Raw genomic sequence first — 15,604 nt, forward strand, 5'->3', positions numbered from 1 at the left:
TGTACATTACACACCAAGGCCATTGTTGTGGGTGTGCTTGCCCATTTAGGTGTTTCTCATTTTTCACCATTTTTTCCTATTTTTTCCATTTTTTCATTGGTCGACTTGTACTGTCCTGGTGGCCGATTGTTCTTTTACTAGCCGACTGCATGACTGCAGTCGTGGACATGTCTAGCAACCTATCGACTGTCTTTTTGCCTGGCCGACCAACATAGATAGGTGGTATAAATACCACCCATGATCCCCCACTCATCAATTGTACCGGATCTTGTGTATAGAGCAAAGTTTACTGACTTCTTTAGAGGGACTACCCGGGAGGGGACAACCTGCAGCCCAATAGCAGGCACCCCGTGGGACTCTAGTTGAGAGAGCTATCCAGTTGGGCAGATCCAGATGCCGAAGGGTTCGCGGATCCTCACATCGGAGATGGTGCCTACACCGGAGGATTCAAAGCATCATTGCGAGGCATCAGGCTCGTCCGACCAGGCATCTCACTATGGCAAATATCCAAGCCATCCGGCAGAGACCCATGCTAGAGCTCCTAGGATGATTACCACTCCAACCATATACTGTTGTACTCACTGTCACTTTTGTACTCCCCCATATTCATGTATTCATGTATCCATGTACTCATGTACACCATTTTGACTAGTAGCATTAGCTTCCCACTCTCCCTAGTTGCTGCTTCCGGATGCTCCCTATTGATGTATTGTAGGGCTAGATACTTACCTTCAATTCTTTCTTTTCTTTTCTTTTCCAGACAGTGTATCAAATGTCACATGGTTGTAACTTTGGTCTCATAGGTCACTTTGGCCTTTTGAAGACCTTAATAGAACATTTCATTTCATTTCTCATCATCTCTCTCTCTCAGATGTTATCCATTAGGAGCTCCTAGTACCGTACTTTTCCTCATAGTTATTTCAGTTTCAGTTAGTTGTTTTTAGCTTTTCTTACGCAGACATTGTATCAGATCCACCAATTGTTGTAACCTTTTTGGTCTCATAGGTCATTTTGGCCTTTTGAAGATGTTAATATATCATTTCATTTCATTTCTCTCTCTCTCTCTCTCTCTCTCTCTCTCTCTCTCTCTCTCTCTCTCTCTCTCTCTCTCTCTCTTCCACCGAAGATGCTATACTACAGAGATCACTTCATGAGTATCACTGATGATGGATTTATAGAGAGGCCTAGATACATGGAGGGCTTTTTACCACACGGCTCCCGAGTGGCTATTGGTCAGCTCAGAGTTTCATCACACCGATTGGAGATTGAGACTGGCAGAGCAGCACGGATCCCCCGAGAGGAGAGGGTATGCAGATTGTGCAGAGAGGAGGTGGAGAGTGAGGAGCATTATGTATGCAGATGCAGAGCATATACAGCCATCAGAGAGAGATATCCCATTTTATTCAGAGAGCCACATTCCCTACGCCAGATCTTTGAGGCAGCAGACCAGCGCATACTGGGGAGATACATTCTAGACATACAGCGCCACAGAGAGACATTATTACAGGCTCAGACAGCTCGAGAGGGGGGCGACAGACACAGATTACTACATTTTTTCAGAGATCCATACCCCTCCCAGCCCCTACACGGCAGGGAATTACTCTCCAGAGAGCAGAGACACTTAGAGCCCGCAGGAGACAGAGGACACCTGGCTTTCGGACACCACGCCTATACCAAAGAGAGATGACAAAGATCAGAGCTCAGTTTCATAGAGAGGGTGAGGAGCGACTGGCTCGCTTCAGAGCACACCCAGGCATGTTCTTCAGAGAGCTGTGGACACCCCCTTCACTGATGTATACCATTTTATACCCCCAGTATGGTACAGGATGGAGCTAGCTAGGTTGCATATCATGATTGTATACCATGCATATAGCTTTGCATTCTCCTAGTAATAGAGCTCCATCCCCTACACACCCAGATTCAGCTTTTTTATTCAGTACTTTTTCATTTTGTTGGGATGACAGAGGATACCCCATACATGTACTCCGATTTGTCTCATAGGCCGAGTTCGGTCTTTTGGAAGACGTTAATAAAATCTTTCTCTCTCTCTCTCTCTCTCTCTCTCTCTCTCTCTCTCTCTCTCTCTCTCTCTCTCTCTCTCTCTCTCTCTCTCTCTCTCTCTCTCTCTCTGCATTTCGGCTTCGCTTCTCTCTTCCCACCCACCTTTTCTCTCTTCGCCCCCTTTCTCTTCGCTTCTCTGCGCCCATTTCTCTTCGCTTCTCTCTTCCCACCCGCCGTCTCTCTCTTCGCCCCCTTTCTCTTCGCTTCTCTCTCTCTCTCAGCATGCATTTCTTCTCTGCGCCCATTTCTCTTCGCTTCTCTCTCTCTCTCTCTGCCTGCATTTCGCCACCCACCCTTGCTCAGGCCCCCAAGGCAGCAACATAACTCTCCCCTGCACCTTGCACCTGTAGCTGAGCATCTTGTAGGTCGCATTTTCTGAGTCTCCCCCAAAGGGAAGAGGGTACCCTTGAGGGGGAACTCGTTCCACCAACAGCCCTCTCCTTTATCAGCAGCAACACATGGAAAGTAAGAAGTCTTTTGCCTCAGTCCGCTTCACGATTACCGCCCATTCCTCCACCCGTGAGCAAGCCGACACCATGGGAAGCCTACCTCATGCAAGAACTGAAGAAACTCCAGGGAGAATTAGCAGCACTGAAACACGAGACTATCAAGAAAGATGAACAAATCAACGAACTGAAAGTGCAAGTGCAAGCCATGAAGATGACGCAAGAGGAAGCACGAGAAGGACCCATACCTACAACACTACAAACAGAAACGACAAACCATGTTTCAAAGGTAAATTCAGTTAACTCACAAGATTTTGTTAAAGAAGTCATATCAACGGTCAAAGAAAAGGAACGAATGGAAAGTAACAAAAAGGTACTCAGAGTCGGTGGTCTTCCTCAAGGCTGGGATAGGGCAGACAGCTCAAGAGCTTCGAGAAGACTACATATTAGATACAGATGTACTTACAGCACAACTGAGCAAAGGAGTCCCTTTCGTGGACTTAGGAGACCCTATCTCTATTATAGTAAAGGGTACACAGGCAAAAGTCTCCTATATGGACAACAATGAGAAAATAGCAGTGATGAAGCAAACAAGGTCTCTCCAAGGGACAAAGGTATGGATAGCTGATGAACTCACCCCGCTACAACTCAAGAACAAATCGGCAGAGCTGAATAAAGTTAAAGAAGCAAGAAAGAATGACAAATGGGCAATATACAGAGGAGGACAAGCAATCATTAAAGAATTCCGTACCCCACTCCCCTCAAGAGCAAATCCATCCATGGATGAAATATAGCTATTTTTATTTTGAACCTCAATTTCGAACTAGATGCAATAGAACCCATTGTAACTTAAACTCTTAAGAGTCTTAAGAGTTCATTTTGAGTTTTTTTTTTTTTCAGTTTTATGCCTCTTTGGCATCGATACCCAGAGTGGAATGTAAATGGATGTACCTCATCTGTCCCATAGGTCGGATTCGGCCTCCCGTGGACATTAATATAACTTTCTTTCTTTCTTTCTTTCTCTCTCTCTCTATGGTACAAGATGTATATGTCATGTGCATCATAGATGCCATGGACATTCTCAGGGCTAGATCCAGAATAGGCAACCAGATAAAGAGTATGAACCCCGTAGAAGAACCAGGATGATGGAGCACAGAGCACCTCTGCAGTGTAGGCTGAAGCAAGGCTTGGAGAAGAACCAAAGGGATGCTGTCGGCTGCTCACAGAACCAGTCGGCTGAATCAGAGGACATGGGCAGCATCAGGCACATCATAAACAAGTAGTATATCCAGTCGGGCAGCACTGAATAGTTGGTATGGACATGGAACTGGCCGACCAGCAATCGGCCAGCATAAAAAGTGTCCAAAGACCATATAAATAGGGCCAAGTGCTCCATATTGTAGTCATTCAATCCCACTAGGGGTTTGGATCCTTAGAGGTCCCACAGGAGACAGATTTTGGTGTTAACCACCTTTTTATGAAGGCAGCCCATGGCTGCAGCCATGTACCCTTTTTGTACCATAGATTATACTGAATTTCCAGCACTTCTCTCTCTCTCTCTCTACTCTCTCTCTACCTGCGTTTTTGCATCAGAAGGTTTCCAAGAGTGTTTAGGGCTGAAAGAAGACTACCCAGAGCTTCCGCATGTTACATTGGTATCAGAGCATCAGGCTCAGCAAAGCTAAACGCTCCAGATGATGGTGTACAGGTCCAAGGTACAGGAAAGTACACGGATTCGAAGCCCAAGGCGAGGAGCACAGAAGCGGGAAGAACTCCCAGGAGGTTTGTTGGTGGTGTTCCACAGTGCCAGATGGGGATGGCAGTTCCGTGAGCCAGATAGGTTCTCAGGTAACGGTCCCAAGGGAGGTTGATCCTCCAAGGGTGATGTGAGAGTGCCAAACTCAGTTCCATGAATGAAGACCAAGACGGTGTTCAGAGTCAGGGCAAGAATAGATTGTGGACTAGAAGAAGACTAGATGCATAGATCTTCATCAGAGACAGAGTGGTTTGGAGAACAGACCGGATTTTCAGGAAAAAGGGTTTGCCAAGGATGGATGGATGGATGACAGAGGGACTTCGGGACAGGATTGGGATGATGACAGTCATCCAAGAGCAAGTTGGATTCCCGTCATCAAGTTTAGCAGAGGGGGATGTCATGTGCATCATAGATGCCATGGACATTCTCAGGGCTAGATCCAGAATAGGCAACCAGATAAAGAGTATGAACCCCGTAGAAGAACCAGGATGATGGAGCACAAAGCACCTCTGCAGTGTAGGCTGAAGCAAGGCTTGGAGAAGAACCAAAGGGATGCTGTCGGCTGCTCACAGAACCAGTCGGCTAAATCAGAGGACATGGGCAGCATCAGGCACATCATAAACAAGTAGTATATCCAGTCGGGCAGCGCTGAATAGTTGGTATGGACATGGAACTGGCCGACCAGCAATCGGCCAGCATAAAAAGTGTCCAAAGACCATATAAATAGGGCCAAGTGCTCCATATTATAGTCATTCAATCCCACTAGGGGTTTGGATCCTTAGAGGTCCCACAGGGGACAGATTTTGGTGTTAACCACCTTTTTATGAAGGCAGCCCATGGCTGCAGACATGTACCCTTTTTGTACCATAGATTATACTGAATTTCCAGCACTTCTCTCTCTCTCTCTCTCTCTACTCTCTCTCTACCTGCGTTTTTGCATCAGAAGGTTTCCAAGAGTGTTTAGGGCTGAAAGAAGACTACCTAGAGCTTCCGCGTGTTACAGTATACCATTTTATACCCCCAGTATGGTACAAGATGGAGCTAGCTAGGTTGCATATCATGATTGTATACTCCATGCATATAGCTTTGCATTCTCCTAGTAGTAGTAGAGCTCCATCCCCTCCCCCACTCATTGTACTTATTACACACCCAGATTCAGATTTTTAGTTCAGTATTTTTTCATTTTGTTGGGATGACAGAGGATACCCCACACAAGTATACTGATTTGTCTCATAGGCCGAGTTCGGTCTTCTGGAAGACGTTAAAATCTTTCTTTCTCTCTTCTGCGTTTGGCTCTCTATTGCATTTGTCTCATATTTCCGCTGTGCATTCCGACATGGTATCAGAGCCCCAAGTGGCTTGAAGCTTGGAGACAGTGGGAGCTTGAGGGTTTGCTGATTTGTGGTGTTGATTGGAGATTGCTTGGGCTGTTTGAGACTTGGAGATCGGGTAGAAGGCGGCCATCACCGTTGGACAACCACCTTGCATATATTATTTGCAGCCTCCTCTTCATTTTTTCCCCAGCCACCCTCCCTTCGCAAGACCTTGTGAACCCTTGAGATGGCAAACTTGCTTGAGATGACTGAGAAGCACGTGAAGATTCTTACTCTCCCCACATTACCGATGTATCAACAATTAGACGGGACCAACTTCGGTATATGGAAGGTGACGATGGAGTCTGTCTTGGAGTCTTATGACTTGGCTGATTTCATTGTGGTTGGTGTTCCCGACTGGAGTTGGAGGATGGGGAGCTTTTACCCTCTACTCGGAAAGAACGGGAGGCTCAAGCACAGTTGTGGAATCATGTCAATGCCCATGTGCGTTCTATGTCCATGTGTGTTCTTTCATCTTCCTTAATTGCACACCACAAGTGATTAACCATATCAAACATATGACGCTGGCCAGAGGGAGTTGATGATCCTGTCAGAATATGCAGCGGAAATGATATCCAAACTTGGGTAGACAAGAGCAAGTAGACTGCAGAAAATAATCAGCACAAGAAACACAGAGAGATGTGTGTAAACTCTTCTCTATACACAAGATCCCGAAGATACTGAATGAGAAAGTGGAGGAGGATGGGGGGCAATATATACAAGCCCATGAGGGCAGTCGGCCAGCACTAGAAAGGGCCCACGACTGAATAAATGTCCACGACTGCTGATATTAGCAGTCGGCCAGCATCAAATGCCCCACGCCTGGACAGAACAAGTCGGCCAGCACTCCTACAGCCCACGACTGATACAGATGCAGTCGGCCAGCTTCAGAGTGCTCCTGGCATCAAGTAGCAGCCCTCCAGCCACTAGGAAAAAATGGGAAAAATAGGGAAAAAATACGGGGAGTGTGGAAAAATGATATACGGGCGGGCACACCCACAACAGAGGCCCTGGTGTATACAAATAGACAGGAGATGACTTCTAACACCCCCTCTCAGCTCCTGGCTGTAGCCCCAGGGAGCTGGAGTGCCGCCTGAGGGTAGCCTGAGGTAGAGACTTCGTGAAGAGGTCCGCCGCATTGTCCTCCGTCGAACAATAAAGTAGCAAGATGTCACCCGCCAAAATCTTCTCACGAACAAAGTGATACTGTATCTCTATATGCTTGGTCCGGGCATGGAAAACCGGGTTCCGAGCAATAGCTATACAACTCTGGTTATCACACTGGATGACTGTGGGCTCCCTCTGTGGAAACCCCATCTCACCTAGCAGCCTCCGCAGCCATACAACCTCACAAGCAGCACCACAAGCAGCCCGATACTCTGCCTCTGTCGAAGAAAGGGCAATAGTTGGCTGCTTCTTGCTGCTCCAAGAAACCGCTCCTGAGCCGAGGGTAAAAGTGTATCCTGAAGTAGATCTCCTCGTGTCTGGATCTCCTCCCCAATCTGAGTCACTCCAACCTTGGAGCTTGACTCCATTCCCTCCTGTGTAAAAGAGTCCCAGATCCTTCGTACTCTGCAGATACCGCAAGATCCGCAATCCTGCGTCCCAATGAGTCTTCAATGGCGTTTGCATAAAAGAGCTCAACAGCCCCACGGAGAAGCTCAAGTCCAATCTGGTGTTCAGCAACCAGATCAATGAACCAACCAACTTTCGGTACTGCGAGGCATCAACTGGCTCACAAGGATCTGTAACGGTTAACTTTGTGTTCGGGTCCATCGGCGAAGTAATAGGCTTGCAGTTCTCCATCCCAAAGGCCTCAAGCAACTCATGAACATACCGCTGCTGAGAGACGAAAAACCCCCTCTGGGTCTGCCAGATCTCCAACCCCAAGAAGAAGTGGAGAAAGCCTAAGTCGGTCATCTCAAACTCCTTTGACAAGGCAGCCTTCGTCACTCCAATGTGCTCCACATGACCGCCGGTGAGAATGAGATCATCCACATAAAGGATGATGAGGGTGACCATGCCGCGTTCCCGAAAGAGATACAGGTTCGGATCTGCAACCGATCTCTGGAATCCAGTCCGGATAAAGAAGGAATCAATCTTCTGATTCCAAGCCCTCGGAGCCTGTTTAAGACCATACAAGGCCTTACGTAACCTGTAAACCATCCCTTCCGATCCTGGAACAATAAAGCCTGGAGGCTGCTCAACGTACACCTCCTCCTGCAGGTCACCATTAAGGAACGCCGATTTTACATCCATCTGGTACACGGGCCACCTCTGAGAAGAAGCAAGGGCAAGAACGGTCCGAATCGTGGTCATCCGCGCTATCGGTGCAAAGGTATCCTCGTAGTCGATGCCTGGCCGCTGAGCATAACCCTTAGCCACGAGCCTGGCTTTGTGTTTGTCCACCGACCCATCAGCCGCGTACTTGGTCTTAAAGACCCAATTGACACCAATGACTGACCGCTTCGACGGCCTCGGTACCAACTCCCAAGTGTTGTTCTTCTCGATGGCGTCAAGTTCCACCTGCATGGCTTCCCTCCAAGTATCCTGTGAAAGGGCTTCCTTTACGGAAGTGGGCTCTTTATCCCGCATGATACGAGACATAAGAGCATAGTTCACCTGAAGAAGCTCCGCCGTGTTGCTTTTATCTCGAACTCGATGTGATCTTCGAGGGCCGTCCTCTGTGGTCCACTCGGAGGGTAGCTCCGTGACACCTGACTCCCGAAGGGTGTCCATCAACCACCTAGGTACTCGAACAGATCGTGGAGCCTCCTGTGTTCGCGGGGGCTCAACTCCAGCTGCGGGCTCAACCTCCTGTGATGACTGAGGTGGATCAACTGGAGTGGTAGACTGGGAATCATCATCAGACTCTGGATCTCCAAGAAGTGGCGGCTCCTCGACAATGGATGCTGGAACATGCTCGTCAAAGACCACATCCCGGCTGACAACAATCTCGTTCCTCTCTAGATCATACAACCTGTATCCCTTGGAAAGAGAGTTATACCCCACAAATACCAGCTTGCGGGACTTGGAGTCAAGCTTCCCCCTTTGCTTCTTCGGAATATGTACATACGCGTCACTCCCAAAGACACGGAAGTGCGAGACATCGGGTTTCCTGCCAAAATATGCCTCAAATGGAGTCATATGAGGTACAGAAGTCGTCGGAGAGCGGTTAATGGTATGGACAGCTGTTGCCACGGCCTCACCCCAAAGTGGACGAGGAAGATCTCGATGCTCCAGCATGGTCCTCGCCATCTCCACCACAGTCCTGTTCTTACGTTCAACAACTCCATTCTCCGAAGGCGATCCGGTATTGGCCAATTCCCTCTTGATGCCATGATCTGCACAAAACCGAAAGAATACAGTCGAGGAGAATTCCCCTCCTTTGTCAGCCCTGAGAGTCTTGACCTGAAATCCAGACTCTTTCTCCACCATCACGTGCCAATCCTTGAACCGAGCAAAAGCCTGGTCCTTCTGTGAAAGAAAGTAGACCCACGTGAATCTGGTACAATCATCAACAAGCAGCATGAAGTAGAGAGATCCTCCCAAGGATGGTATCTGCTGTGGTCCACACAAGTCAGTGTGAATCAACTCCAAAGGTTTCGAAGCCCGCCTGGAAGCCTGCTTCGGAAAGGATTCCCTGTGCTGCTTACCACGTATGCAAGAACTGCAGCGTCCTTGCCTACTACCAACATCTTGCAAGCCAACCACCATCTGGTCCCGGAAGGCGCGCCGCAAAGCATCCACATTTAAGTGGCCAAAACGAAAGTGCCACAAATCTCCGACCTGAGAGCCTGTCAGTGAGGAGAGTGCAGAGAGCTTGTAGATGCCGTTCTCCACACCACCTTCCCAAACAACTTTGCCTGTCTCACGGTCCCTTAGAGCAACTGAATGCTCCTCAAATTCCACCCGAAAGCCAGTCTTGCATACCTCATGCACTGACAAAAGATGAAAGCCCAGAGCAGGGACATAAAGAACACGGGAAGCATGCTTGCCCCCCTTGCCGTCGGGAATGATCTCCATCCGGCCCTCACTATGTATCGGAATAGTGGAGTTATCGCCAATAAAGATACGACCTGACTGCCGTTTCAGATCCAGGAAGAAGTCACGAGATGGAGTCATGTGCCTGGAAGCACCACTGTCGAGAATCCATTCTCGAGTATCCTTTGCGGTGAAGCCAACTGCCTCCTCGCTCGAAGACGATGAATCATCGGAGTCCACCATCTCCAAGTGCACAAATGCCGGAGTCTTCGCAGCTGAGGCTGAGGAATCAGCACTCTTCCCTGTCCGCTTAGGGCACTTCCTCCAGTAGTGGCCTTTCTCGCCACAATCATTACACGATCTTTCGGCCTTCAGCTTCTCTCGTTCTGGATTAGGCTTCTTCTCGAAAGACTTATCTGGTGAAGCCTTCCCTTTGCCCTTGTTGGTATTACGGCCTTTCGACCGTTGGCCAGTTAAGGCCTCCGAACCTCCGCCGTGAGGAGGGTTCGTGAAACGTTCCTCCTGGTCCAGGACCATTGACACAAGCTCCTCCCAAGTAATGGTGCTGAGCCTGCCACTAGTGATCAACGAGGAATAGAAAGCGGAATACTGACCAGGCAAGTGGGAAAGTAACGTGATGGCCATATCTTCGGACGATATCTCTTTCCCAGCTTGAAGGACTTCCTGCTGAAGGGCCTGCAGCTTGTTAATGTGTTCCCGCATCGTCGAAGACTTTGCAGGGTTCATAACCCGCATCTGCACTTCCAAGGATATCCGCTTCATGGGTGACACCCTGTTGTACAAAGAAGCCAAGTGCTCCCATATGCCTCTCACCAGCGTCATTTTCTTCACATGGTTGATCACCTGTGGTGTGCAATTGAGGAATATAAATGACCGGACCCTGGCGTTGACACGGTCCCACATTTGTGCCTGTGCCTCTCGGTCCTTCCTCGTCGATAATAACTCCCCTTCCTCAGCTTCCGGCCTTGGCACACTTTTGATAATAAAATCAGCAAGATCATATGACTCCAGAACTGACTCCATCATGACCTTCCAGATGCCATAATTGGACCCGTCCAACTACCGATCCACTGGGAACGTGGGGAGAGTCGGAATCTTCACGTGCTTCTCTGCCATCTCGAGTAAATCCGCCATCTCGGAGAGTAACCTGAAAGGGTGGGTGGGTGGGAAAAAATCTGAAAATCAGAAAATATGCAAGTGGCTGTCCAGCCCCTTTGCCCGCCTTCCTCTTGCACCTTCTCTTCCCGTTCAGCCCGAAACAGTCCACCGATCAGCAACCTGTTGCTCCCCCTCTTGCTCAGAAAAACGCCCAAGATCTCCTAGACCCTAGGGCTCTGATACCATGTCAGAATATGCAACGGAAATGATATCCAAACTTGGGTAGACAAGAGCAAGTAGACTGCAGAAAATAATCAACATAAGAAACACAGAGAGATGTGTGTAAACTCTTCTCTATACACAAGATCCCGAAGATACTGAATGAGAAAGTGGAGGAGGATGGGGGGCAATATATACAAGCCCATGAGGGCAGTCGGCCAGCACTAGAAAGGACCCACGACTGAATAAATGTCCACGACTGCTGATATTAGCAGTCGGCCAGCATCAAATGCCCCACGCCTGGACAGAACAAATCGGCCAGCACTCCTACAGCCCACGACTGATACAGATGCAGTCGGCCAGCTTCAGAGTGCTCCTGGCATCAAGTAGCAGCCCTCCAGCCACTAGGAAAAAATGGAAAAAATAGGGAAAAAATACGGGGAGTGTGGAAAAATGATATACGGGCGGGCACACCCACAACAGAGGCCCTGGTGTATACAAATAGACAGGAGATGACTTCTAACAGATCCTTGTTAGCAGGTTGATGCCTCCTTATATCAGAAGCGGTTTGGTTCATTGATTTGGTTGCTGAGCACGAGATTGGACTTGAGCTTTCTCGTAGGGCTTTTGAGCTCATTCATGCAGACGCCTTTGAAAACTCATTGGGACACAAGATTGCGGATCTTGCGGTATCTGCAAGGTACGAAGGATCTTGGACTCTTCTATGACACTAGAGAGGGAACAACGGATGGAATATCACTTTGTTCGTGAGAAGATTGTGGCTGGTGACATCTTGCTTGTTTATTGCTCAACGGAGGACAATGCGGCAGACCTCTTCATGAAGTCTCTACCTCAGGCTATGCTCCGGCAACACTCCAGCTCCCTGGGGTTGGTTCCACATCCAAGAGCTGAGAGGGGGTGTTAGAAATCACCTCCTGTCTGTACATTACACACCAGGGCCATTGTTGTGGGTGTGCCGCCCATTTAGGTGTTTCTCATTTTTCCCCATTTTTCCCTGTTTTCCCCCATTTTTTTATTGGTCACGAGGCTCTTGTTTGCTGGCCAACTTGTACTGTCCTGGCCGACTGTTCTTTTGCTGGCCGACTGCATGACTGCAGTCATGAACATGTCCAGCAGCCTGTCCGTGTCTTTTTGCCTGGCCAACCAGCATAGATGGGTGGTATAAATACCACCCATGATCCCCCACTCATCAGTTGTACCGGATTTTGTGTATAGAGCAGAGTTTATACAACTTCTCTCTCTCTCTCTCTCTCTCTTCTGCATTTTGCTCTCTACTGCATGTCTCATATTTCCGCTGTGCATTCAGACAGGAAAGACTCACAACTCTATGGACATCCTAGTCTGTTAATTGTATCAATTGCACGAATAATAGCCAAGAATTTGCATGGTACATATACACTTTACACCCATTGCATGGGTGAGAACAGACTGCCTTTATTTTGGCCTCACAGCAAAGAAGAGGTTTCGCCTGTATTTCTTAGCCAGGATGAGCAGACGCCACCCTTGAAGCTCACCTGCCTACCAACTTAGCCTAATAAGGGCATGGACTTCGAGACCGTATATTAAGATAAGTTTCTTCTCCTGAATGAGCTGGTGCCACAAGCAGCCACCTTACTGCCATACTACCACTTGTTTTCTTTTGAGAGCTGGTACACACCTCAAGCAAATAAACAAAGGTGACTGACCTGCTGTAGGTTATGTTTCGTGAGAAGTCGCTGTGCATTTTTCAGGGCCTGCTGAGCCTCGATATCAGGAGTGTCTGGATGTAGCCCAAGCTCTAGCATTTTCCGTATCCTTGCTTGAACACCCCCTTCAGCTTGATCTTGATAGTGCTCTGCACAGGTACCTGCAAACGGACAGCAAGCTACAAACTTGTCAATTTCTCCGTAAGAAGAGACAACCCACAAAAGGGCAAAACCAGCTTGCATCCTCACTATTACCTCTGCTAGTCTGCCCTTCTTCATGGTCATGGGCATTCACCACAAAAGCCTCGAGTGTAACGGAGCCTTTGCGGTACTTCTTGGTGCCGTAGGTCTCGTCGTCTTGGCTGGTGTCCTCTTCACTGCTGCTACTTGAGTCATCGCTACAGTCGCTGGAATTCTTCTGCGGGAGTCTGCGCTTGGAGTTTCTACTCTCCGCTGGGCCATGATTTTCTTTGTCGGCCGGTCCGAAAGCCTTTGCGTTCCGCCTAGAATGCTTCCTGGAAGTGCTGTCGACGAGCAAGTGCGTGCCTGCCTCCGATGTGTTGGAATGACTTTCTATGAAGGGTTTTATGTCCCCATGGTTGGACGTCTGCGGGGCATCCTCTGAAGAATGTTGATGGTGCTTGGTGGTTATGTTATCGAGCTTATGATGCGCTCTTGCTTTTCGGGAGTGAAGATCGGAGGAGCAGTGGGAGCAGAAGGCGAGGGGTTCACCTCGGCCGCCGCAGAGCGCGCAGGTTAGGAGAGCCACTGCCGCCTCGCACTGGTCGCAGAGGCGGAGGGACCTGAGGACGTGGTAGACGCGGGCCCTCTTCGCGTGCAGCGAGGCCGAGCAAGGAGCGCAATACAGGAGGTCTTCATCCTCGCACTCCAGGGTCGCAGGGGAGACCTCGCAGTGAGCGCAGCAGGGAGGGTTTGGAAAGAGCACCATCTCCCTCCCAAGACTCCCTCCCAATATTTGAAACGAGACTATGGAACAAAACCACAATATAGCACCAAAAGAACCCACCCCATCAAGTGGCTATGTCCACACTAGACAGACATCTCCCTCCTAAGACTCCCTCCCAATATTTGAAACGAGACGAACCACCTTCTTCTCCAATCATGCTCAATCACACTCTTACTCAAGCATGCACACTCAACACACTCCATCCACACACATAATCATGCATCCTACAATCAAGCAAGCAAGCTCAAGTGAGAATATATACAAAAGGGCTTTGCACGGCCGCCCAGCTTAAGAGTGGGTGCCCAATTCCTATCTCTACCCATAAGGCTTGTGGCTATGGTCAGTTTTTGATGCATCATTGGCCCACAACTTATACATAATGTGAATACATCTTAGGCTAGAGGCAAGGATTTCGAAAGTATGGAAAAGAGTTAATTACCCCCCCCCCTTGAGACCTGCTTTTGTCCTTGGAAGTGGAAGCTATGAATGAATGATGGGTACATCAATGAGAGGATCTTCTTTTTATCTTCACAAGGCCCACATCATGTGGAAGTGTTGTTAGAAATCATGGATCTAGAGCTCTCCATAGCCATGAAGGTGATAATAAAGAAATTGAGTTCAGGTGGATAGAAATGAAGGGAACTCATCGTGTGTGTGTGTGTGTGTGATGATGATTGGAAATGCACTCAAGTTAATTAGGTTACAAGATTGAGACTTGTACTCATAAAGAAACTTGAGATGTGCTTGATTGATTCATTGCTTAGAAAGACCTCCTTTTATATGAGGTGAGTACAACATGGGCTTGCTTTGCTTTATGGGATAATAGCTTTGATGATGTGGGCTCAATGCTAGGTATACTCACTCCCTGCCTCTTCTAGTGCACAAGGCACCACAAATCTTCTTGGTGCCTTGATGGATAAGCTATTGCAAGGTGGTTGGATGTGAGGTGTTACATGTTATCAGCCCCCCTTAGTGTCAACATGGCTACTTAAGGTGGTGAAGTGGTGAAGACAGTAAAATTTAGGTCTACTCATTTGGTGACCTTTAAAAAATGATTATAAGATACATAGTTTTATGGCATTGCCAGCCATTCTCATAATTACAATGTTTATAGTGCCGTTTCATGACACTTATTATGCTATGTCTATTATATAATGGAGAGATACTAGGTTAACCTCATAATTACAATGTTTATAGTGCCGTTTCATGACACTTATTATGCTATGTCTATTATGAAATGGAGAGATACTGGGTTAACCTCAAAATGGGGTTAACATCCCCCCCCTACTTGTTGGGGATTTCTTCCTCAGAATCTAGTGTATCTAGGGTATGTTGTCCTAGATACACTTTGAAATGGCTCAGTGTTCGTTTGAGTCCAAAAGAGTGAGAAACCGAAGAAGATAGCATCTCCATAAGTAGGTGGGATCGTTTCTGTAGCCTTCAAACGGAACCAACAAGCTCAAGGAAGAAGATAATAATGTTCTCTTTTATAAAAAGAAAATCAAGAAGGTCGTAAAACCTAAGCCCTATTTTTGGGTTTAAAGAACCTTTAACAAGTAGGCGTTCCTATGGGTTTTACATGGTTATCAAAATGGATCAAGACAAGCGCATCAACATTATCATGGTTCTCCATGACTAATTTTTCATTGACATTTTCTCTTTGGAAAAACAATGTAACCTTTAAGATAATGCGGCCAAATGAGCGTGCAAAAATTCCTCACTACGCAAGCCAAAATGTTGTAACACTTGACCACCAGAGAGTAGCCAAAGTAGCACCTTGGGGGAGTGAGAATTAACCCGACTATCCCTAAAATAACCTTTGAACTAGAGAGTAACCAGACCAAAAGAGTCTTTGAGTTACCCAACCAAGTTAGAAATGAGGGGAGATGATGATATATTGTAAACCTCATATCTGTCGACCACCTTGCTATATGGCACCAAAAGGGGGTGTTGAGAGATGTGGTGCCATGGAG

The 15,604-nt window shown here is 47.8% G+C and overlaps 1 protein-coding gene across 1 annotated transcript in view; it reads right to left on the reverse strand.

The window, feature by feature from the left end:
* The window catches only part of LOC147610648 (uncharacterized), a 50,860-nt gene extending 37,204 nt beyond the window's left edge, over positions 1 to 13,656 (reverse strand). The window contains exons 1-2 of the mRNA XM_086786176.1: positions 12,920 to 13,656; positions 12,665 to 12,825 (exon numbers count right to left, since the gene is read on the reverse strand). Of these exons, the coding sequence (XP_086642302.1) occupies positions 12,665 to 12,825; positions 12,920 to 13,613 (855 nt within the window). The 5' untranslated portion in view covers positions 13,614 to 13,656. The remainder of the gene's footprint in view (positions 1 to 12,664; positions 12,826 to 12,919) is intronic.
* Positions 13,657 to 15,604: the final 1,948 nt, after the last annotated feature.

The sequence above is a fragment of the Cibotium barometz genome, chromosome 49, assembly GCF_041138505.1.
Source record: "Cibotium barometz isolate CiBa-2024 chromosome 49, ASM4113850v1, whole genome shotgun sequence".
NCBI classification, from domain to species: domain Eukaryota; kingdom Viridiplantae; phylum Streptophyta; class Polypodiopsida; order Cyatheales; family Cibotiaceae; genus Cibotium; species Cibotium barometz.